The sequence below is a fragment of the Myotis yumanensis genome, unplaced genomic scaffold, assembly GCF_028538775.1.
Source record: "Myotis yumanensis isolate MYYU_CA2020_CCGP unplaced genomic scaffold, mMyoYum1.0.hap1 SCAF_22, whole genome shotgun sequence".
Classification (NCBI taxonomy): domain Eukaryota; kingdom Metazoa; phylum Chordata; class Mammalia; order Chiroptera; family Vespertilionidae; genus Myotis; species Myotis yumanensis.
This window is the reverse complement of record NW_027223773.1, coordinates 15,185,880-15,210,250: the sequence shown is the minus strand read 5'-3', so window position 1 is coordinate 15,210,250 and position 24,371 is coordinate 15,185,880. Positions and strand designations below refer to the sequence as shown.

General features: G+C 61.5%; 1 protein-coding gene across 1 annotated transcript in view; it reads left to right on the top strand.

Annotated features, from left to right (window-relative positions):
- Positions 1 to 23,679, top strand: part of STUM (stum, mechanosensory transduction mediator homolog) — a 46,547-nt gene extending 22,868 nt beyond the window's left edge. Inside the window, exons 2-3 of the mRNA XM_070401101.1 lie at positions 17,290 to 17,469; positions 21,799 to 23,679. Of these exons, the coding sequence (XP_070257202.1) occupies positions 17,290 to 17,469; positions 21,799 to 21,833 (215 nt within the window). The 3' untranslated portion in view covers positions 21,834 to 23,679. The remainder of the gene's footprint in view (positions 1 to 17,289; positions 17,470 to 21,798) is intronic.
- Positions 23,680 to 24,371: the final 692 nt, after the last annotated feature.

Sequence of the window (24,371 nt, the reverse complement as noted above, 5' to 3'; positions counted from 1 at the left end):
CCCAAGCGACCAGTAGGTCTGAGAGGAGCCATGTGGTGTGAGCCCGCGGGCAGACCGCGGCCCGTGGGCAGGACTGGGCCGCAGCGCTGCCCTCCAGGCTGGCCCCTGCCCGGCTCGCCGCAGGTGTGGGGTCATCGGGACAAAATAGCAGCCGGGAACGCGACGGGGGTGCGTCCTGAACCTCCGGGAGCGTGAGAACCTGGGACGCTTGCTAACCCAGGGCGCGCCCTCACAGTTCCACCCTCGCAGTCTCATTTAGCTTAGGAGGGCGGGGTGGGGCCGGGGGACTTGCTTTTCTGGAAGGAACCCCTTTGGAGAGAAGCTCTGGGGAGCCTCATGGGGGGCGCTCTGTGGCCCCAAAGCCAGGGCTGCGCAGCCGTCTCTGGGGAGAGGTCGTGGCTGAAGCATGTTTAACTCGGGGCCTCTCTCCAGGGAACAGAAATCCTAAAAGGAGCCCCCAGGACAGGCCCACAGCCTGCTGGTCCTGGAGGGCGGGGGGGCGGTCAGCACATGTCAGGGCCCCTCCTCTCCCCTCAGCCGAGGGGTCCCTCCCCGGAGGCCGCCCTCAGGAGCTGTGCGCGGAGCCACAGGCGTCCTTAGCCAGGACGGGCCCTCCGTCTGCCCACGGCCGTCCGCCCAGCTCTGAAGTGGCTCCTCTGTTGGGGTCATTGGAGGCTCGGATTGCAGCCCAGACACCAGCTGCTGGTGTGGCCGAGGGGCCCGCGAGGAGACTGCGCGGTGAGTGAGGAGGAGTGTGCTTTTATGGAGCTGGGCGTTTAAAGGAACTTCTGGGGTTTGTCTCTTAGCAACAGGCCCATCCAAAGCGCACAGCACAGTCAGAGCATCCAGCGATGCCCTCAGCGCCATGTAAAAGAGAGAAGATTGTGGCGGAGGAGGGGCCTTCTGAACTAGCGCCTCCTGCAGGTGGAAACCTCGGGCGCCGAGCAGAGGCAGCAGCTGCTGATCTACCGAGCACGTCAAGCTCTGGGCGAGGCCGCACGCCGCGTTTATTTGGCCGTGTTAGCCTTGAGCTCGACATGCTTGATCTCGACCAAGAGGGACCATCACTAAACCGCCAGCCGCCTTCCCCGCCTCCGCAGCCCAGCGCCCCATCACGCCCCGCCTGTGGCTGTGGAGGAATTGTGTCCCCCCAAATCTGCACGCTGGAGCCCTCGCCCTGCATGTGTCTGTACTTGGAGATGAGCCCTGTAGGGGATTGTTAAGGTTTAAACGAGGCCGTAAGGGTGGGGCCCGGGATGGCGTGAGCGCCCTTACTAGAAGAGGCACCATGTGAGAACCGTGAGCTGGTGACCGCCGGCAAGCACGGATCTGACTGCGCAGCCTCCGTGACTGTGAGGAACCAGCGGCGGTTAAGCCGCCCCTCGAGGTGCTGTGCGTGGCACCGGGCTGCCTGAGCTGAGCAGCAGGCACTCCTAACATCGGGCTGAAGGAGAGCCTGAGGCACAAAGCGCCCAACTGCCCCAGCCCAGGTTAGACGGGGGCAGAGCCAGGCTGCCCGTCCCTGGCCCCAGCCGCAGTCTGCTCCACCTGTCCCACCACCGCCCCGGCAAGCAGCGCCTTCCTCGGGGGTCTGAGGACTCCAGGAGACGGGGCGGACTGAGCCCTGGGACAGGCCTGGCGGGGAGCAAGCCCTCGGGAAGGTTGCTGCTCTGCCCAGGCTCACATGGGGGGGAGAGGGGAGACTCAGGGAAGGGGCAGAGCCAGGAACCGCCCCCCCGGGAGCTGAGGGTCCCTGAGAAGTAGGTTGGCCCGCCTGGTTCTCCGACAGGCCGCTCTCTGGGCCCCTTGCCAGCGGGGCACCCAGGCGGGTGGTGTGGGAGGGAGCAGGATGGAGGTGAGCCAGGTCCCTGAACTCGGCAGCCAGGCCTGGCTGGCCCCTGGGCCGTGGGGAGCTGGGGGTGGGGTGGCTAAATGGCAATGGAGACGTGTGGGCAGTGGGTGAGAGCCGGCCACGGGCCAGCCCCCGACTGCGGTGCCGGTGAGGACAGTGCGGGGCAGCTCTCGGAACCTATCAGACTTTCCGAAAGGCGTTTCCGAGAGGGAGGAAGGAACCCGCTCTCTACAGAGCTGCATGCCGTCCTCAGCCACCCGTTCCCGGCCCCTTGCGAGCCGTCGGGGCTGGAGCGGCACTTCCAGCACAAACCCAGCCCTGACGCCGCAGTCTCCTGCCCTAATAGGAAATGTCTGGTGTGCGTGTCTCCCCAGAGCCTGCCCTGGCGCCCGGCCTGGCCAGGCCGCCCTCCCCAGCTGGGCCCCCGTCATGCTCCTGCTTGCTGAGCCTGTGGAACGCAGTGCACTGCCCGAGGCTGCAGGGCCCAGAGAGGCCTCCTCCACCAGTGAGCTCTGCTTCCGAAGTCCATCAGCCGCAGAAGCGCTCTGTCTGACCCAGCGGTTCTCAACCTTCCTGATGCCGCGACCCTTCAATACAGTTCCTCATGTGGTGGTGACCCCCAATCTCATTGTTACAAATTGAACATGATTAAAGCATAGCGATTAATCCCCAAAACAATATGTAATTATATACATGTTTTCCGATGGTCTTAGGCGACCCCTGTGAAAGGGTCGTTCGACCCCCAAAGGGGTCTCGACCCACAGGTTGAGAACCGCTGACCCGTGCTTCCCTCCTGGGCGTCTCAGCCAAGCCTCCCGGAAAGGCTGGCAGTGCCTCGCCCAGCGCCCCCTGCAGGTGGAGTGATGGTCTGGCTCCGCTGGGTCTCATTAGAGGGGGTGACAACAGTCAGGTGGCTGTGGGGTGCTGTCGGAGGGACAAGGGCCCTGGGTCAGGGGTGGCCCCTGTGTGTTCTGGGGACCCAGCTCTGAGTGCCCCTCAGGGGCCCGGAGCCCTGATTGGCCTTCACACTCTACCTCCCAGTGGGCCGGACCTCCTTCATCCGCTTGGCATTCAAGTCAGAGAAGACGGGATTCTTCCTCCCCTTTAAAGCCGTGACGAGGTTACGTTCAGGGAGGAGAGATCACACGGGGCCAGGGCTCCCCACGCTGTGCCGGGAGCGTGAGGTCCCAGTAAAGATGCGCGTCTCGCTGAGGTTGCCAAGGACTGGTGAGTTAGTAGACAGCAAAGGTCATTTTTCTGATTGTGGTAAAGTTTCACAACAAAATGCGCCACATTAGCGCTTTAAGTGCACACTCTGTGGCATTAGTATATTCACGATGGCTGCACCCACCCTCTCCGGAACTTTCTCATCATCCCGGACTGACCCTCTGTGCCCACTGAGCTCCCAGGTCCCTCCCCCTCTCCCTGGGGACCTCATCCTACTTCCTGTCTCTGGGACCAGACGGTACTTGTTCTTTTGTGACGGCTTATGCAGCCTTAGCCTACTGTGCTCAGGGTTCTCCGTGCTGTAGCGTGTGTCAGCGTTTCCGTTCTCCAGGCTGAATAACATTCATTGTAGGGACCCACCGCTCTCCGTGTATCCATCCTCTGCTGATGGGCAGGGCACTTAAAAACGCGGTATTGTTCTAAGGGGCCCGGATGTCCAGCTGTGGCAGCTCACGTGGTCTCTAGGGTTGACTTGGAGCATCTGGTTGCCTGGGAGGAGGGGTGCCCAGAGTGAAGGCGAGAGGGGCACGGCTTTCTGGTAAGAGCTGTGTGTGGTGGCAGTGAGGTTGACTCCCAGCATCCTTTGCACCCAGATGACTAGTGTAAGGCAGTCCTGGAACCTCATACCTCGGGTGGGTGGCTGGTTCGGAAATGGCAGGTGACCCAGCGATCATCAGTCAGGGACTTGTCAAGGCTGAGCTTCTGGAGCCGCTGAGCCGTCTGGCACCGGCTGTGGCTGAAGCCAGCACCAAGCAAGTCAGCGCAGAGAGAGGCAGCGAACCCGCCCCACCCTGGCCAGTTTAGCTCGGGGGATAGAAGCGTCGGCCTGCGGACCAAAGGGTCCTGGGTTCGATTCCGGTCAAGGGCACGTACCTCGGTTGCAGGCTCCTCCCCGATCTGAGGCCTGGTTAGGGCGTGTTCAGGAGGCAACCAGTCGACATGTTCCTCTCACGTTGATGTCTCTCTCTGTCTTTCCCTCTCTCTTCCACTCTCCCTAAAAATCAATGGAAAAATATCCCTGGGTGAGGATTAACCCCCCTCCCCCGCTCCCCCGAAAAGGGAGCCCGGCCCTTGGTGGCACAATTGAACTTCTTAGTTATCCAACCTCTGAACCACCTTTGGGCTTCCTGTCATTTGCGATGATAAGTGCGTCCTATCACTTAAGCTAGTTTGAGTTGGTTTCGTGTCACTTCCAGCTCAAAGCATCCGAAGGGTCATCGGCTATGAGTGGCTGGACCCTCCCATGGGTATCTTGGGAAGCAAAGCATAAACACGGGTAAGTTACCCGCCTCGGAATGACAGGGGCCTGCGTTAATTGTAAACGTCGGTGTGAGTACAGAGAGCCAGCGGGGGCTGGTGCAGCAGCTGGCTACGCTGCGTTCATACCCTGACGGCTGGGGCCTGAGCCTGCTGGCGCTCCATCGGGGTGCGTGGCACACACCGCACCTGCCTCTGCTGTGCCCGCTTCTGGGAGCCTGTGGAGGGGGCCGGGCCCTCCGGCAGGTGATGTGCTGAGCCTGGACCTGCAGGGGAGGCCTGGCTCCGTGTGCGAAAAAGCCACTGCATTTCAGGGAAGGTCGCATCTACAGGACGCACTTTTATGGGTGATCCTCTTGTCCTGAGTGCCATCGGCCCCAGCAGGGCTGCGGGCTCGGACCAGCCAAGACTGTGACCTCCCCCCCCAGCCCCCCAGGATCTGCCCTCAGGGTGGCAGCACAGTCTTTTTTTTTTTTTTTAAACTTATTTTTATTGATTTCAGAGAGGAAGGGAGAGAGAGATAGAAACATCAATGATGAGAGAGACTCATTAATCGGCTGCCTCCTGCACGCCCCACACTGGGGATCGAGCCCGCAACCCAGGCATGTGCTCGGACTAGGACTTGAACTTCCTGGTCATAGGTTGACACTCAACCACTGAGCCACACTGCCTGGCTCTTTTGAAAATTTTAAATCATTTCCAGAAGCCTCACCCTAGGCGCAGTGGTTCTCAACCTTCTGGCCCTTTAAATACAGTTCCTCATGTGGTGACCCAACCATAAAATTATTTTCGTTGCTACTTCATCACTGTAATGTTGCTACTGTTATGAATCGTCATGTAAATATCTGATATGCAGGATGGTCTTAGGCGACCCCTGTGAAAGGGTCATTCGACCGCCAAAGGGGTCGCGACCCACAGGTTGAGAACCGCTGCCCTAGGGGGTGACATTCATTTCCGGAAATTGGTGCTTTGCAGCCAAGGGAGGTGAATGGAGTGGGCGACTAAGCTGAGTATTTGACTCCTGTGAAGTCAGGATGAACTGTGACCCTGAGTCCCGACGTGTGTGTGTGTGTGTGTGTGTGTGTGTGTGTGTGTGTGTATGGCAGTGGGGGGGGGGTGTTGAGGGGGGGGCTCCTGCAGGCTCACCTGTGACAGCGTGTGTGTGTTTGGCGGGGGGGGGGGGGGGGGGGGGGGTGTTGAGGGGGGGGTGTGGCTCCTGCAGGCGCATGTGCTGACGTGGGCGGGGGAAAACAGTCAGCATTTCAGGAACGGCCGCGCTCTTTGAGGTGCTGTCTGTGCACCGATTGCCCGCACATCTGAAATGTTTCTGACGTGACTCCGGGGAAGGGGGTGGGATCTGATCCCCAAACCCTTTGGGGAGCTTTTCCCTGGTCAGTGTTCTGTTCGTGTCCACTTTGGGGGGGGGCAGTCTGGGACATGGAGCGCTCATGCTGCTCACACAGCTCCTGGTGTCAGCCTGTGCCCTGAGGGCTGTCCCCTTCCTGTCCCCTTCCCAGGCCCTGAGGGGGGAGCGACTTCCTGGACCGCACAGCCTCCCAGAAGCCGGCTCCTGCTCCCTTCCCGACGGCAGTGGTGCCGGCTCAGGCATCCTGGGCTGAGTTCTGCCGGTGCCAATCACACACCATGAGCAAGAGCCAGCCCCGAGTGGGTGCCCCAGGGGGCGGCGACGGCTGAGGCCCCCGGGTAGGGCTGGGGGCCGGGGCATGGCCCCACCTACCTGTGCCAGGCCGCCTTTCCGAAGCAGCCGGGGTGCAGGCTGCCTGTCTCCGGGGCTCAGCCGCTCCTCCCCTGCAGGGACCGGGGGAGCTCACCTCCTGGGCTTGTGGAACCAGCTTCTCAGCTAAGAGGGTCCTCATGGCCGCGCTTCTGTGCTGCTGTGTGCGGCCCCGGGAGGGCGGGGGCGGGGGACTGCGCGGACCTGGTGGAGACCTGCTTACAAAGGAAGCCCACCACCCGGGCTTGTCCCCAAGGGCACATGGTCCCCTCAAGGTCAACCACGTCACACCGGAGACAAGGACAGGAGGCCAGAGAAAGAGCACAAGCCACAGACACGGCCTGTCCCGTTCTGCGGGCCTTAGCAGATGCCTCTGTGGCGATCTGTTCATTTTAAACCCTCGCTGAAGGCCTGCGTGTTCCAGGCGGTGCCCGGTCCTGGGATGTAAAGGGGAGTGACATGCAAACCCCGTTCCTGGTGTGGCGATGCGGTGCCTCCTGGGCTCCCGCCCTGCCTAGGCACCTGCAGCTCCCGCGTGTGGGACAGCACAGAGAGGTGGGGCCACACCCGGTAGGCGAGCCAGCAAATGCCTGTTGGTTAAGCCCGATTGAGGGGGTTACTTCCAACATAAAGGCCACATGCCCTCCTGCAAGTGTGGTGCATCCCTGTGGCCTGAGCAGCGACGTCAGCCCTGCTTGCAGCACGCCGTCCACGCTGATCCCGCGGGCCCTGGCAGGAAGCTGTCCCGCCCAGCAGCACACAGGCCACCCCCAGGGCCCAGGCCGCAGGAGCAGGTGTGCCTGCCCGGCCTGTGGGAGTCCCCAGCCAGACAGGGAGCACCTGAGCCGCACACGGCCTCCCTCTGCCTTCCCCCGTCCTCCCTGGTCCTCCGGGAGGCTGGGCTGTCGTGTGGCCCCCTAATGACCACAGTGGCTCCCCTGAGTCTCTGGAGCCTGGATCACGACCCGCTGCCAAACAAGAACCACAGTGTCCGCCTGCTCATCCCCCCGCCGGGGAGCCCCAGCCGCCCTGGGCTGGGAGCCGCGTTGCCTGCTCACTGGGAAGGACGCCCTGGGTCGGGGCTTCCCTCCAGGGCTTCCTGGGAGCTCGGGGTGCCGTGTCGCAGCCCCAGCAGAGCCCCACGACCTCGCCTTTTCTCCTGTGCCTGTGCCTGCGTGCCGCCTGCCCCCTCGGGTGCTTGCTGTTCCCGCCTTCTCTGTGGCCAGTGAGAGGCCGTTTGCCGCCGGCCTTGTGGAGTGGGCCCTGGCAGGTGCCTGAAATGCTTCAACTGGAAAGAGAATTTGTTTTTTGAAAAAACAGAAAAAGCTACCTATCACTCTGCATGGCAAACTATGCTCATTTTTCTTCGTGCACGGCAGTCCTTGTCCACATATGTAATTATTTGTGACGAGAGGCCGGGTGCACAAAACTTGTGCACAGGGGGCGGGGGTGGTCCCTCGGCCCAACCTGCACCCTCTCCAATCTGGGAGCCCTCAGGGGATGTCCTACTGACGGCTTAGGCCCGCTCCCCGTGTTTCTCAGCTCTCTGCGGAGGCCTGCTTGCCCCTCGGTGCTGCAGCGAGGGCTTAAAGGACTGGGGGACTCCAGTGGTGCTGAGGGGACTGGGCTGGGCGCTGCCATCTTTGTTGCAAAGTGACGGTCAATTTGCATATTCTGTCTTTATTAGATAGGATAGCCCCGGGCAGTGTACATGCTATTGTTGTAATTTCCCTGGACGCACCTGCCCAGTCGCTGTGCAGCCATCGTGTTTGTGCTTTTCACCAGCTGCTGACGCCGGGGCCTGTGGGTGGGTGGCGTGCCTCCCTGCATGAGGCCGCCGTGAGCGCGTGGTCGTGCATTTGTTAGAAGGTGAGGAGGCGCCACTCTGAGCGGGCGTCAGGGAGACCTGGTTTCATGCTCAGGTTCCTAGTGCAGGGTCTCCTCCAGCAGAGGCTGCGGAGCTGTCTTCCTGCCCCACCCCCGAGCCTGGGACCGGGGCTGCGTGTGCTCCTACGTCCCTCATTCCGTGCACTCTGTATGCTAAACACTCTCCACGCTCGAACAGCCCTCGCACCCTCGCTGCCCGGCAGGCTGCCATCAGCATCATAATCTCATGGTGGGGAAACTGGGGGCCAGAGGAGCGCGTCACTGTCAAGGCCTCGGGCCCTGGGGTGATGTGGCTGGAACTGGGCCTGGCCTCCTGCTGCTCCCCTCTGTCCCCCGGTGATGCTGCCCCACCCTGCGGCCGGCCACGCAGGGGTGGGTTCTGTACCTGGCGTGTCTTCCTCACGACGGGGACGCCCGAGGCCAGGACTCCTCTCTGTCCGGGTCCACATGGACTTAGCCCAGCTCCTGGCACCTGGCAGGTGCGTCAGGAACGCTACGTGGACACATGGGAAAGGAGGGATGAAAGACCAGGAATGAGTTTAAGGAACAGGCAACTCTGTGCCAGGACCGTGGGCTCCGGGCCCAGGGGCATGATGGGAACTGCTCCACGGCCACCCACACGCCACGGCCCACGCCCCAGGGCTGTCCTCCCGCAGGCCCGGGTGGCCACGGGGGGCACCTGCGGGCACCCCCACAGCACCGGGATGGCCCAGCCCTGGCACAGCTGCCCGCACACGTGGTGGCCACAGACCCCAGGCGGCCTGGTCCCTGCGCCTGAAGCAGCAGGAGAGAGTGACTCGCTGTCCCTGGCTCAGCGCTGAGCGGGCAGTAGGCCCGGCGTACGTGCTGCTTGCATTTGGGTGACTGGATGCGGGTCCCCCATGAACCCAGAGGTCTGGGCCTCACCCCAAAGGGAAGAACACCCGCTGAGACGGGGTGGCTCAGGCCTCGGGGTCCCGCTTCCGTTCCTGCAGCAGCCGCTCCCTGAGGGCCCTGGGGGCTCCCCGGCCAGGGTCTCACTGCGCTGACTCACAGACTCCTGGCGGACTGTGGGCAGAGCCTCTGCTTCAGTCTCAGTCCAGCCGTCTGTCCGTGGGAACTATCTCGCCAGGTGCACTAGCCGGAGATGGAGCTGTGGTGTCTCCTCTCACCTGTCACCTGCTGCCCTGGCCCTTCTTTCCCCCGAGTGACCCCCTCAGCATATTCCTGCGGAGAGCAGGAGGGCACAGCCCAGCCTCAAGGGCTCAGTCCCAGCCGGGTTCCCATTCATTACACACCACCCTCCCCACCCCACTCCACCCCATTCCCCCCACCCCCATCCCTCCCATCCCATCCCACCCCACCCACCCCATTCCCCCATCCCATCCCCACATCCCTGGTTCACCCTCTGCCATTTAAGCTCAGACTCTATCATGACAAGGCTCAGAACTGGTTGCATGTCTGTCCCGGGGCCTCCTGCTGCCCCGCGCCCCCCACCCCCACCCCACCGCCGCGAGACCCTCAGTCCTGCTCTTCGCTCCCCTGCCCTGCGGTCGGTCGCCCGGGGCTGGGACCTGGCCCGGGAGGTGGAGGCAGAGATTGCTCTCAGCACAGGGCACCACGATGCAACACCAGCATCATGAACTCCCAGCGCAGACAGCTGGCCCAGCAGCGGGGAGCAGCCTGACGCCGGGGCAGAGGGACAAAGAGCTGGTCTGTTTCTCTGTCCTTGCACGGCAGGCGATGGGTTTATCTGTGGCAGCGCCCCCCCCCCCCCATGCCGTGCAGCCTTTCGGTGGGAGAAGTTGAGGCCCCGGCCGGGTGTGGCAGCGCTAAGGACGGACCCCCACGCGGTCTCATGTTAAGCGCCTTATCCGTCTGAAGACACCCCCCTGCCTTGCCCGGCTCCTCCATCCTGGGGTCCCAGCAGCCCCTCGGCGCGCCTGAGGCCTGGGTGAGGGGGTCAGTAGGCACCCGGGCTGAGGGGATGGGTCAGGCGTGGAGCAGCCGGGCAGGGCCAGCGGTTCGGTCCCTCCTCCTTCTCGTACAGGGACAGCCTCCCCCCCCCCCCCCCCCCCCGCTCGTCATGATTTCTCTCCCATGAAACCCACGCTCGGAGAGGTTACGTCATAGTCAGGTCACAGCCTCGTCGCTAACGAATCAAAGGTGACAGGACGGCCACTAGGACCCGTTCCTGCACTGGAGACATGCTTCCCACACGCTCACGAGGGGCGTCCCATGGGCTGGGCCCGTGCGGGTGTCTGTGTGCTGTGGGTGGTGCACTGGTGCGGGCACAGGGTGAGGGCGAGGGCGGGTGTCTGTGTGCTGCGGGTGGTGCACTGGTGGGGGCACAGGGCGAGGGCCCCTGTGGGTGTCTGTGTGCTGTGGGTGGTGCACTGGTGCGGACACAGGGGTGAGGGCTCGGGCGGGTGGCGTGGGAGAACTGGAGGGCCCGGATGAGGGACGTACAAGAGCTGTGCTTTGACTTGCACGGTCTCTCGGTTGTACAGTCTGTCTGCTCTCAGCAAGCTCCTCGCTGCCAGGACGGGAGTCCTGAATGAGGACAACGCCGTCCTCACAGAGCCCACGGCCTCGGACCCTGGGCCGGCTTCCCAGACTCACACCCCTTCGCCCTCTCAGACACCTCGTCCCGCTCAGGGGGTCTGAGAACCTTCTCCTCACCCTCTGCCCCCGAGGTGGCTGAGCTGAGAAACCAGGCAGTGCCTCCCCCCAGAAGTATCTCCTCCCCTTTCTGCCCCGCCCCTTTTTATTTTAAATATTTTTACTGAGAGAGACATCAGTGATGAGAGAGCATCATTGATCGGCTGCCTCCTGCTCGCCCCACACTGGGGACCGAGCCTGAAACCTGGGCATGTGCCCTGACCGAGAATCGAACCCTGACCTCCTGGTTCATAGGTCGATGCTAAAACCACGGAGCCACACGGCCGGGCACCTGCCCCATTTCTTAAGGAATCAAACAGAAGGTGTAAAGCGCAGGCATCGAGCACCATGAGGACTGAGCCCTCATCCCTCATCGTCTCCAGCTCGCGTAGCCACGGGCGCATCAGCCTGTGCACTTTCAAGCTATTCTGATTCTTCCTTCCAAGCACTTTCGTCCGGAATCGTTTGTGAACTTGTATACTCCTCTGCCTTTCCACTTCCACTTCCCGTTGAAAGAACGGCACGTGATGAGGAGGTGATGCCCGCACCTCGGAACTGGGCCTCGGGGTGTGGGCCTAGCGAGGTGTATTGTTAGCACAGCCCCCACTGCGTCTGGTGCCCCTGAGGTGTGAGAACGGAAGCTTCACGGGCTGAGCTTGGCCCTGAACGTGATCTCCACTCGTCACGTCCTGGCTCTGCCTGGCAGCAGGCGGCAGTGGGACCTGTGTGCAGGCTGTGGCTTGTCCTTCCCCATCGGCTGGGAAGTCCGGCCACGCCTCCCTTCCGATTCCTTCCTGCCCTGAAGCTCCGTTCAAGGTTGTGCTGGGAAGAGGGCTGTGCTGGCCCGGCCTGCATGGCTCAATGGTCAGCGTCGACCTATGAACCAGGAGGTCAGGGTTCGATTCCTGTTCAGGGTACAGGCCCGGGTTTCAGGCTCCATCCCCAGTGAGGGACGTGCAGAAGGCAGCCGTTACATGATTCTCTTTCCTTATTGATGTTTCTCTCTCTCCCTCTCCCTTCCTCTCTGAAGACAATAAAAATATATATATTTAAAAAAAGAGGGCTGTGACACCTCCCCCCCCGCCCCCCCCCCCCCGCCCCCTCGGGAGGAGTGAGAGGACACCCAGGTGAGTCAGTGGCTGCAGGGGGCGTCTGGCTCTGACCTGACTTACTGGCCCGGGTCCCAGGGGGGACTTTGTATGGGGAGCAGCTACTTCAGAAGACAGCGCTGCCTCCCCCCTCCCCCCGCCCCCGAGTTCCAGGAGCCCTGAGAGTCCCTTTCCCATCAGCGCCTCCCACAGCCCCACGGGAGGCCTGCAGGAGGGGACCCGGGGGACCTGAAGGCCGGGAGGACCTGTCCAGCCCCAGACCCCTCCCTGATGGGAGACTGCCAGCCGACTCCTGGGCCTCTCTCCAGGGCTCACCAGAAGCGGGTGGGGGAGGGGGAGCCAGGCTGGGGGGCTCCCCCAGGACCGTGTAACTCCAGACAGAAGGGACCCAGGCTTCACTTCCCGCCGCCTGCGCCTGCATCTGGGCCGAGCCCTGGGCTCCTGGGGAGCTGGTGACCTCAGCGGGAAGGTGGCCAGGGGCTGTGGTGAGAGCCTGCGGGGTCTTTGCTGAGTGTCCGTGGGGTGGGGTCCCGGGAGGACGGACACAGAGCACACGCCCTGCCCATGTTCTGGGGCTGCTCACACGCCCACGGTGGCTGACCGCACAGCTCACTGTCCTCTGTGCCAGCTGGAGTTGGCGGAGCCTTGACGCCCCAGGCACTTGCTCAAGGCCCGGCCCCTGCCTGTCCACAGAGGGTCAGCCCCCCCCCCGGGGCACTGAGCCCCGTGGGGGGGCTGTGCACAGTGAGGGCCGGATCGTGGGCTCCTTCCTGCAGGTCGGGTGGTCTCTGTGAGGCCGATCTCCCACGGGATTTGCAACCCCGACTGCGCGTTGGAATCAGGTCCGGGATGTGTTATTCTGAAATGGCAATCCCTGGACCGGGCTGGGCCTCCGGGGCCTGGAGGTGGGGCCTGGAACCTGCTTTCAAAACACTCGGCCTGAGGTTTCTGATGCACAGACCCGACTGGAATCTGCTGTAGCTCCCCCACCCCCACCCCCACCCTCACCTTCTCATCTCATCAGGACCCTGATGCCCCCGTCGGTCACACTGTCACCGCCCCTGCCCGGCAGCTTCTCCTCTCGGGTGAACACGCTTACGCTTCTCCCGGGACTCAGACGCTGGTCCTCGCCACATCCTGGAATCCACTCCTCATTCTCGCCTCCGACCCCTGACATCCGCTCCCGTCCGTCCATCTGTCATTCCTTCTCTCAGACTGGCCACTGGGCCGCGGCTGGTCCCTCCCTTCTCCGCAGCAGGGGACCCCGCATCTTCTCCCCTCCCGCACCTGGACGCCTCCCTCAGCGCCCTGACTGCCCCCTCATCCCCTTTGTACTCACTTTCTGCGCTCGCCTAAGAGCCCGGTGTCGCTCAGCATCTTCCCTTGCGTTCCTGCCCTCCTGGGGTGACCTCATTCACTTCAGTCCCCATCCCCGTCCCCAGCGGCCTCCTCAGCCAGTGGACACCCCTCTCGGCTTTCCCGCCTGGTTTAGGGCTGCACCTCACCCTGCGCCCTGGCCCCTCCGTCCCCGTCACACAGCTGGCCGCTGACCCTGGGGACACGGCCTCCTCCTCCTCCGTGGGTCCTTCCCACGGTCTCCCCCACTGCCCCTCCCGCGGATTTCTGCTGTGTCCCTCCTCCCAGCTTTCTTCCTCACCCCTCCCGACGTCCTCCCCTGGGGGCCACAGCCCTTGGGTACAACAGCCCTTGGGGATCACAGCGCCTTGGGGACCACAGCCCTTGGGGGCCACAGCCCTTGGGGCTGGTTCTGAAACTCAGCCCTGGCTGCATCGTTCCCTGTCGAAACCCTTCCCAGGGCTGCCAGCTGCCTGGCGTGGGTCCCATGCCCGTCTGACTGCTGCCCACCTCAGCCTCGTTCTTCCATGTTTTCTAAACCCAAGTGTGAGCTGGCCTTGTTTCCTTGCCGTGTCCAGCAGCCCGTGGCCAGGCAGACCCCGCACCTCTGAGCTCCCGGACGTCCACGCGGGTTGGTTCTGGGGTGCCCTTCGCCCTCCCTCCCTGGGCTTTCCAGATCTCGCCCCCATCCCTGCCCCTCCCGTGGCGTCTCCCTGACATGACCTGGAATTCCTCTCTTCCTCTGTGGCCAGTGTTCCCTCCAGAGCGTGCGCTCCCGGGTGGGGGTGGGGGTGGGGGGCCAAGGCCCGCTGCCCACGTGGACTCTGTTCCCAGGACCCCGCACAGGCGCCTGGTCAGTGCTCGTGAATGAGAACGAACACGTCGCTGTTGGGGAGGGCTTTTTATTTATTTAAATAATTAACACCTCCGTATGAAATTGCGCTAACATTATTTTTTAAGTTTCTTGCTGACTTGATTAAGATGATGTTTTTATACGATAAATCCACGCACTTAATCCTTCTGTGGCATATGTTACTTTTATATGACAAAAGAGACCTATCACTGTTGTTTCTTAGTGAAATTATTTATCCAAATTATCATTAATAAGTTCATTAATAATAATGTATCTAAATTAATGCAACTGCAGGTATGACAGGTACGTGTCGTACGAGTCAGTTGTACACAGTGTGCTTGCATTTTTATAGGCGTCTTACTGTTACCACGACTGCGTCAATGTGGCAGCAGAGCGAGTGGTAACCAGAAGTCCCTCCCACACCCCCCGCCTGAGGTTGTCCCCTCTTTCACACAAGCCTCTCTCCCCCCAATTCCTTCTATTGCGGTAAAATCCACACAACGTGAAACTCACCTTCTCGGCCGGCCTTCAGTGCGTATCTCGGTGTCAAGTGCATCCACACGACTGTGCAGCGTCTCCACCGTCCGTCACAGAGCGTTTTTATCTTGTAAACGGAAACTGTGCTCCCGTTAAACCCGAACTCCCCATCTGCCCCGCTCCCCGCCCCCCGCAGCCACCGTTCTACTTCCTGTCGATGGATTTGACTCCTCTGAGTACCTCGTACCCGTGGGACCCACAGTCTTCGTCTTTTTGTGACCGGCTCCTTCCATGTTGTGGCGTGTGCCAGAACTCCCTCCTTTTCCAGGCTGAATACTGTTCGTGGTGGATCTACCACATTTTACTTACTCATCCCTCCCTCTATGGTTGACGGGCCGCCTCCGTGTTTAGCTGTTGAGAATAACAGGCTGTGAACAAGGGAGTACAGGTGCCCTGGGAGACTGTTTTCAGTTCCTTTGGGAATATATTTAGTTGTAATTTTTCGAGGAACCGCCCTCCTGTTTCCCAGGCGGCCATCCCAGCTCCCCTGGTTCCCAATGTGTGGAGGCAGCGCCCTGACCGAGGCGAGGGCAGGCTCTACACCAGGCAGGTCTGGGTCTGAATCGGGGCTGTGCCGTGTGGGCAAGGCTTTCAGCCTCTCCGGGCTTGGTTCCCATCTGTAGAGTGGGGGTGCTAATGACTGCCTCCGGGACTGGAATTGTCCCCCATCTGTAGAGTGGGGGTGCCAGTGACCACCTCCGGGGCTGGAATTGTCCCCCATCTGTAGAGTGGGGGTGCCAGTGACCACCTCCGGGGCTGGAATTGTCCCCCATCTGTAAAGTGGGGGTGCCAATGACCACCTCCGGGGCCGGAATTGTCCCCCATCTGTAGAGTGGGGGTGCCAATGACCACCTCCGGGGGTGGAATTGTCCCCCATCTGTAAAGTGGGGGTGCCAGTGACCGCCTCCGGGGCCGGAATTGTCCCCCATCTGTAGAGTGGGGGTGCCAGTGACCGCCTCCGGGGCCGGAATTGTCCCCCATCTGTAGAGTGGGGGTGCCAGTGACCGCCTCCGGGGGTGGAATTGTCCCCCATCTGTAGAGTGGGGGTGCCAGTGACCACCTCCGGGGCTGGAATTGTCCCCCATCTGTAGAGTGGGGGTGCCAGTGACCACCTCCGGGGCTGGAATTGTCCCCCATCTGTAGAGTGGGGGTGCCAGTGACCACCTCCGGGGGTGGAATTATCCCCCATCTGTAGAGTGGGGGTGCCAGTGACCGCCTCCGGGGCTGGAATTGTCCCCCATCTGTAGAGTGGGGGTGCCAGTGATCGCCTCCGGGGCTGGAATTGTCCCCCATCTGTAGAGTGGGGGTGCCAGTGACCGCCTCCGGGGGTGGAATTGTCCCCCATCTGTAGAGTGGGGGTGCCAGTGACCGCCTCCGGGGCTGGAATTGTCCCCCATCTGTAGAGTGGGGGTGCCAGTGACCGCCTCCGGGGGTGGAATTGTCCCCCATCTGTAGAGTGGGGGTGCCAGTGACCGCCTCCGGGGGTGGAATTGTCCCCCATCTGTAGAGTGGGGGTGCCAGTGACCGCCTCCGGGGCTGGAATTGTCCCCCATCTGTAGAGTGGGGGTGCAAGTGACCACCTCCGGGGCTGGAATTGTCCCCCATCTGTAGAACGGGGGTGCCAATGACCACCTCCGGGGCTGGAATTGTCCCCCATCTGTAGAGTGGGGGTGCCAGTGACCGCCTCCGGGGCTGGAATTGGCCCCCATCTGTAGAGTGGGGGTGCCAGTGACCACCTCCGAGGGTGGAATTATCCCCCATCTGTAGAGTGGGGGTGCCAGTGACCGCCTCCGGGGGTGGAATTATCCCCCATCTGTAGAGTGGGGGTGCCAGTGACCGCCTCCGGGGCTGGAATTGTCCCCCATCTGTAGAGTGGGGGTGCCAATGACCGCCTCCGGGGCTGGAATTGGCCCCCATCTGTAGAGTGGGGGTGCCAGTGACCGCCTCCGAGGGTGGAATTATCCCCCATCTGTAGAGTGGGGGTGCCAATGACCGCCTCCGGGGGTGGAATTATCCCCCATCTGTAGAGTGGGGGTGCCAATGACCACCTCCAGGGCTGGAATTGTCCCCCATCTGTAGAACGGGGGTGCCAATGACCACCTCCGGGGGGGTGGCAGAGTCCAGGGGATGCAGGTTGAGGGGAGCACAGCGAGCGCACTGTAGCTGAGTGGGGAGCAGCGTCCGTGTTTTTGAACTTAAGATCCCCCACACGTTCTTGCTCCTCGCATGCCGTCCTACTTGGGTGGTGTTCTCTTTTAAAAAACTTAAAAAAAAAAAATTGATTTTTAGAGAGAAGGGAAGTGAGAGGGGTAGAGAGAAACATCATCTATCAGCTGCCTCCTGCCCGCCCCGCACTGGGATGAGCCGCACCCAAGCATGTGCCTGACGGGAATCGAACCAGTGACCTGGTTCATGGGCAATGCTTGGTTCTCAGACACTTCAATCCGCCCACACTCTGCCCACAAGTCACCTTCCTTAGATCCCTGCTCCGGGGGTATCACTCTCCTGCTCAAAACGGTCAGCTCAGTCCCGACAGGCGGGGCAAGCCCCTCTCCGGGCATTTGGAGCCCGACAGGAGCCCTGAGCACGCCCCCCCCATGCCACCCGCTGCTGCCCCCACGGCACCCTGTGTCCCCAAGGCCCACGGCAGCCCCGTGCTGGGCCTCCTCCAGGGCTGCACCGGCCTCTCCGCGTGGGGAGGGGGGAGGGCCCGGTGTGAGCGGGGAGGGGCTGGACACAGGCTGCTTCTCCCCGGGCTCCCGGGGGCGGGCAGGCCCGGCAGCGAGGAGCATGCCGGCGTCTCCAGCACCTAACACGCTGCCCCCTCGGTTCACAGGGACGTTCGTCTCGGCCTTCGCAGTGCTGTGCGGGGCCCGCACCGACCTCCCCGACAGGCACGTGTGCTGCGTCTTCTGGCTGAACATCGCGGCCGCCCTCATCCAGATCCTCACGGCCATCGTCATGGTGGGCTGGATCATGAGCATCTTCTGGGGCATGGACATGGTCATCCTGGCCAGTGAGTAGCCACGGGCCAGCCCCCCGTGGGCGGGGCTGGTTGAGGGGGCGTGGCCGGAGGAGCAGCCACGGGCCACGCCTCCCTGTGAGGGGGGCAGGGCCGGAGGAGGAGCAGCCATGGACCACGCCTCTTTGTGGGCTGGGCTGGTTAAGGGGGCGTGACCAGAGGAGGAGCAGACACAGGACACGCCTCTTTGTGGGCTGGGCTGGGCCAGGTTAGGGGCGGGGCCGGAGGAGGAGCAGACACAGGCCACGCCTCATTGTGGACAGAGCTGGGCCAGGTTAGGGGCGGGGCCAGAGGAGGAGCAGCCACAGGCCATGCCTCCTCATGGGCTGCGCTGCTGGGCGGGGCCGGAGGAGGAGCAGCCACGGGCCACGCCTCCTTGTGGGCGGAGCTGGGCCGGTGAGGGGACGGGGCGGAGGAGGAGCAGGCTGACTCTCTGGGGTCTGGGTGTCTGTGACCCTCAGGGCTGGGCCTGCTCCTTCCCCGAGGGCTCACCTGTGTCCTCCTCACGGGTGTCCGTGTCCGTGCTGCCTGCCTCCCTGCACGCCCAGCCCCACGCCTGCAGGGACTCCTGGGTGCGGACAGGCAGAGACCAAGCCAGGGAGCATGAGCGAGAGGGAGCTCGGGTCCCTGTGCCTCCTGCCCTGCGCCTCCTTCATGCACTTTCCAGAAAGAAGGGAAAGGCCACGTGGTGCATTTGCCCGCGGACACCCTGTGACTGCGTTTTACAGCCAGAGCAGCATAATTTCTCCTTTACACTAAGCTTGTCGCTTGATTCGAAAGCCTGACTTCCTCAGTGGGATTGCGTGGCCCTTCACCAACCATTTTACACCGAGGCTGTACCCAGGATCCATGGGGCCTGGGTCTGAGCCATAACCTAGAGCTGCCCTCGCCTGGTCCTAGATGAGGACATAGAAGCCCCGAAGTACAGGCGGGGACCTGCCGCTGCCTCACTTCCCATCACCCAGAGCCCCGTCCTCTATGGCTGGTGTGGGGCCATAACTGGGCTGCAGGGTCATCAAATGCAGAACCTCACCCCCACCCTTCCTACTGCTCCCAACCCGAGCCTCCCCTGGGGTCAGAGCCAGCTCCCTGGATGTCTGTACGCTGTTCCTGGTGCTGTCTTCATGTCAGACATTTCAGAGCACTGTTTGGGGATGGACTGGGGGCTGCACCAGAAAACCCGCCAGACTTCACTCCTACCCACTTTCCTGCCCTGGACCCAGACTTGCTCACCCACCTCAGCACAAGGTGTCCTTGCACTTTCCCCAAAAAATAAACCCACCTCAAAGGATGAACAGTTGCCACTCTTGAGATGGTGCCATGGGCCTGGATGGCCCCAAGCAACAAGGCAGTGTGTCCCAGGATGACGAGTTTGAAGGGAATAACCACAACTGACTTCACTCCTGGCTGGACAGAGGCTGCCCTTTCTGGTCCCTCCAGCCCCTTCCGAGAAAAATGAAGGAAACTTTTCCGTTGTAACCATATAGTAAGATCTTTCACATGGCATACCATACCATACCATACCATACCATACCATACCATACCATAAAACAATAACAATAACAAAAAACTCCTAAGAGGGGAATCAGAGAAATATAGATCAAAGTAGAAGTTAAAATGAAGAACTTACAAGCTCACTAATGTGTGTGTGTGTGTGTGTGTGTGTGTGTATTAGAGGCCCAGTGGATGAAATTCGTTCCCCCGGGGGTGGAGGGGGGTGGGCAGGGGCCTCAGCCCAGCCTGCACTCTCTCCAATCCGGGACCCCTCAGGGAGTGTCCAATTGTCAGTTTAGGCCATTGGACTTCCCTCTCACAATCCTGGACCGCTGGCTCTTAATTGCTCACCTGCCTGCCTGCCTGGTCACCCCTAACTGCCCCTCCCTGCTGGCCTGATTGCCCCTCACTGCCTCTGCATGCTGGCCTGATCGCCCCTAATTGCCCCCCTTGCTGGCCTGGTTGCCCCTAACTGGCTCCACTGCCGGCCTGGTCGTAGGCAGCCATTTTGTGAGGGCATGAGGGTTAATTTGCATATTACCTCTTTATTATATACTAGAGGCCCATTGCACGAAGAGATTCGTGCAATAGGCCTTCCTTCCCCTGGCTGCCGGCACCGGTTTTCCTCCAGCACCCGGGACTCAGGCCTTTGGTCCAGCCGTAGCGAGGCGAGGCTTGGCTTCTCCGCTGAGGCCGCAGCAAGGCTTGGCAGCAGAGAAGCCAAGCCTCTTCAGTCTTCAGTCTTCACTCTGGCGCCTGCATATGCAAATTAACTGCCATCTTTGTTGGGTTAATTTGCATACTCATCTGATTGGCTGGTGAGTGTAGCGGAGTGACACCAATTTGCATGTTTTTCTTTTATTAGTGTAGATCATATATTATTGATTTCAGAGAGGAAGGGAGAAGTAGAGAGAGATAGAAACATCAATGATGATAGAGAATCATTGATTGGCTGCCTCCTGCATGCCCCACACTGGGGATCGAGCCCCCAACCCAGGCATGTGCTCTTGACCAGAATCGAATTGAACCTGGGACCTTTCAGTCTGCAGATCAATGCTCTATTCACTGAGCCAAGCCTGCTAAGACTCTACTCTATATTAACAATAAGCAAATAACAGGGAACAACAGCCTGTCTTGGTCATGGGTCAATAACTACTTGGTAATTTTACAGTCACTTCTCTCTACTGCCTTGCCCATGGCAGACATTACCAATCAATTGCTACACTTTCTGCTGAACAATCTCACGATGGGAGCTTCAGGCAGTCACTACCAATTGATCCAAGACGTTTGCAAGATAAAATCAGCTTGCCTTCCGGGCATTAGATTTTATGTGTGGCTCCTGTTTATACAAGGCGACCCACAGGGCTCAGACGCAGCCGAGCCGGGACGGGCGTGGCACTTCAGTGCCTTTGGATTCTTGTGGTCAGACCTGTTCTGCAGCTGACCCTGCTCAGGTCCACCCAGGATTCACCTCCAGGCAGACAGGTGTTGGGGTACAAGAGAGTGAGGGGCAGGAGGCGAGCAGCAGAGGGGGCGGGGCTGAGCTGTGGAGGGAGGAGGGGCCTGGAGAGGGCTTCTTGGCAGTGCCTCACGGGGCAGGACTCCTGGGGAGGGGGGGCCCTCGCGGTGCCCGCAGCCTCACGGGGCCACCGCGGGCGGCATGGCCGGCCACCGGCCACCGTGAGCCCACCCCGCTCCATTGCCTGGGCCTGAGCATCCTCCCCGTTTTGTATTTCAGCAGCCCCTCTGCCCCCTGTTTTCAGACTCCTTTCTCTTTTTCTTTTCCTTTCCTTCCTCGTGCTGCCTCACATCCTGTGTTCTCCAAGTTTCCCAAGGTGAGTCTGTTGGTGGGTGCCAGCCTCGGGCCTGGGCTGCCTCCCCCCACCCCCAACAATGCCCCACTCGTCCCCTCTTTTAGCTGGTCAAGTGGCTTCTATTTTTAGCTTTTTATTTTGGAAAATGTTGAAACATAAACAAACATAAAGGCCTAGTCCAGTGAGTGCCTGAGGCCCAACAACTGTCAGCTCACGGCTGCTCTTGTTTCATCAGTTACTCCCTGCATCGCCCCCACCCCCAGCCCTGGATTTCTCAGCACCCAAAATAGATGAATAAATGGATAAATAAAGAGGAAAAAAAGTTAAGTCCACCAAAGGTCCTCTTTGGGCTGAGTCACCAGCTAATAGCGGGTAACCACTCAAAATTCAAGACTCACAATTTTATCCTTAAATATTTCAGTAGGTATCCTTTTTTAAAAAACACAACCACAGTACCCTTTTATACCCAAATAAACAAGCAGAAAATCTCTAATACCGATGTGGTCAGTGTTTCCCGTGGCCTCATAATTATCACCAAATGTTCTAAAGGCTCCAAACCCTCAGTCACCTTTGCCTGTGCCCCCGATGTCCAGCTGAAGACACGCATGCTCACTCCCTCCTGTGTGCTGTCTTCCTTCCTCCTAAACCCACACGTACCAGGCGCCCATCACTTGGGGGAGCCTGTCTGGCACCTTCTCCCGGGCACCTTCATGCCAGGCCAGCCTGAGGGGGATGCTTGTGTGCAGGGGTGTGGGCTCAGGGGGCGTGGATCACCTCCCAGCCCCGCCCTCCCCCCCCTACACACGTCCCTCCTCCCATGTCCCCAGTAAACCCCAAGCTCCACTGTTTCCATTCACCCCTTTGATTCCCATGAAAAAGCCAACGCCCTTGGGGACAGTTGGACCCTGTGGGCCATGTGACTAAGGTCTCAGGAGCAGATCCTCGTCTGGGCGGCTCCGGGAGAAATCCTGAAGGAGGTGGGTGCCTCACCCTCTCCTCTGCTTCTTCCTTGCAGGCTACAAGGAGCAGGGCATCCCACAGCAGCTGTGAGCCTGGAACCCCGAGAGTCCCAGGGGGGCCCCATGAGGGCCGCCCGGCAGCACCAGGACCTCCCAGGCTGTCTCTGCTGTTTCCTGGTTTGGAGGAAAGGGAGGATTTAAAGCGATTATTTATTTTGGAAACACATCTGCTCTTCTCTGCAGCTCTGAGGGCTGCCAGCCCCTCCCCGCTCCGAAAGCCCTGTGGTCGCGGCACCCAGAGCCCCCCTATCCCCGGGGTGGGGGGCGGGGGTAGAGACGGATGCGGACAGAGGCTGGAGTGTGCCCCCACACCCACCCCCTCGCCTCGCCCAGGGCAAGGGCACGCCGCCAGGAAGCAGGGCCCGTCCAGGCAGCAGCGGCTCCCACTGGCAGGACTGTGGTGGACGCTGCCTCTGGGTCCCCAGTGCCTGCGAGTGGCCTCCTGGGAGCAGCACCAGGCGGAGAGAGAAGGGACGGACTCCAGCGGAGTGGACAGGCTGTGGTGCCCTCAGCTTTGGTGGCAGGGGACACACGGATCCCCCCGGTGTGACTGGCCCTGCCCTCCCGCTCGCACCCCAGCTCTTCGCCTCAGAAACCTGCGGGCCTGCGTGTGTTGTGACCTGTTTCCCTGAGAAGGATGCAGGGGCCCCGCGCCTGGGCAAACTGCTGGGGTCAGACGGTCGCCCACAGAATTGCCACCCGGTCTGAGTGCGCACAGCCAAGCACCTTCCCCATTTCACTTAACACCGCTCCTGGCCCCCAGTCCTTCTCCTGATCACTGGAGGGGCTGGGTCTCTGATTCAGGAATGTTGGGTCCGAGGGGAGCAGGAGGCGTGTAACCTACATGTCCTAACAGCCCGGGCCTGGAACAGCTCTCCTCCATCACACAGGTGACACGGGTGCCTCTGGGGCCAAGAGCCGATGGGCCCTGGGGGGGGGCCTCGTGATGTAGCAGATCCCGTGGAAGTTGTCCAGGCCTCTGGGGTCACGGATCCAATGGAAGGAGGAGGAAGACCTCTGCAATGCTAGTGAGGAGGCGGACACTCACGTGTCTGTGTTCACTGTCCGTCTAACACATGACTCACTCAAGTGCGCCCTGGCCCCTGCCGGCTGCCAGCCCACTGGCCTCTGTGCAGCTGGGTGTGTCCCTCTTGGGGGGGGGGGGGGCGGGGGGCTTTTCCTGTCGTCAGGGGCTCAGCCAGAATCCGGCCAGGACCGGGCAGTGACCTGTCTGGATGGGATGCTGGGCCACAGCTGGTCAGGCCCCTGGCTCCTCCGTGAGCCCCTTCGGGGCCACTGTTTGCATAGTCTCCGCTCTTAACCCCCCACCTGGGGCAGTGGTCCCCCCACCCCATCCCCTGGGCGTCTCAGTTACAGTCCTGCTGGGAAGCGGCCTCGGGTCCCTCTGGCCGGACAGCTCCCTGGCATCCCCTCCAGCCACTCCTCCCTTCCCTTCCCCCCCTTTGCTCCCCCCCCCCCCCAGTTCTCTGCTCCTGGCTTGATCTCTGCCCCCCGCCCCCGACCCTGTAGTTTTGAGGAGTATCTCGCCATGGCTGCCTGGGGCAGGGTTGCCTTCTGAACCCCTGGGCCCTCTTTATCTCCTCCCTCCTGTCTCCTGACACCAACCCAGGCCTCTTCGGGCTTCCATGTGCCTCTGTGCTTTTCCGGTGGGACCAGCGAGGGTTTGATCAGAAAGGAGACCCTTTCGCATCCTCCAGGCCGAGCAGGGAGCTGCTGGCTGCTGGCTGTCTACGCTCAGGGCCTCCCCTGGAATCAGATCAAACAGCCTCCACTGGCGAAGTGACCACATGGCCCAGCGCCCTCCGCCCACAGCCCTCACCCAGTCTGTGGCTCCCCGGAGTGGTGACGGGTCTGGGGGGGGCACCCCTACGGGGGGGGGGGGGGGCGGTGGTGGAGGAGCTGGGGCTGGGCTGGGGCTGAGGGTAGAGGAGAGACAGCTATTATGCTGCATGTTTAGTGACACAGTCCAGGCGCAGGTGGGGTTCTTTTTGAGTGACAGGTGTCACCACGAGTGCTGTGTGGAGTGACTTAGCGCAGAGGCGTCTCCAAACCTGAGGAGGCTTTAGGCTCAGGGGGAGCCCCTGTTCAGGTAACTGGAGGGTGGACCCCCAGGTCTTCTGAGCGGGGCGCTGTGAGGATGCCATGTGGGCGGATCTGCTCCGGGAGCGCCATCTGATCAGCTGCGGCCTGGGCATCGCGGCCTCATTAGAGAAGGAGCGGTGGCCGCAGGCTGTCGGGGCCGGAGCTCACACCAGCCAGTGGACGGAGGGCTCTCGCCCGCGTGCTGGGTGGACACCCAGCCCTGGGCCGGCCGATGGCCCAGCACGCACAGGGCTCCCTCAGGTGGGCCTGTCATCAGTCGGAGCCCCCAGGACACTCCCTGGCCTTGGGTGTTCGGGGGTCACCGGGGTGCAGAGAGCTCCATCGTAAGAGATACTCCCGGGACCTGGCTGTGGCGCTGGTCAGAGGGGGCGTCCTGGGCCGAGGGGGGACCTGGCGCAGGAGTGAGCCCTGCGGGGGGACGGCCTGTGGGTGTGGACGGAGGCTG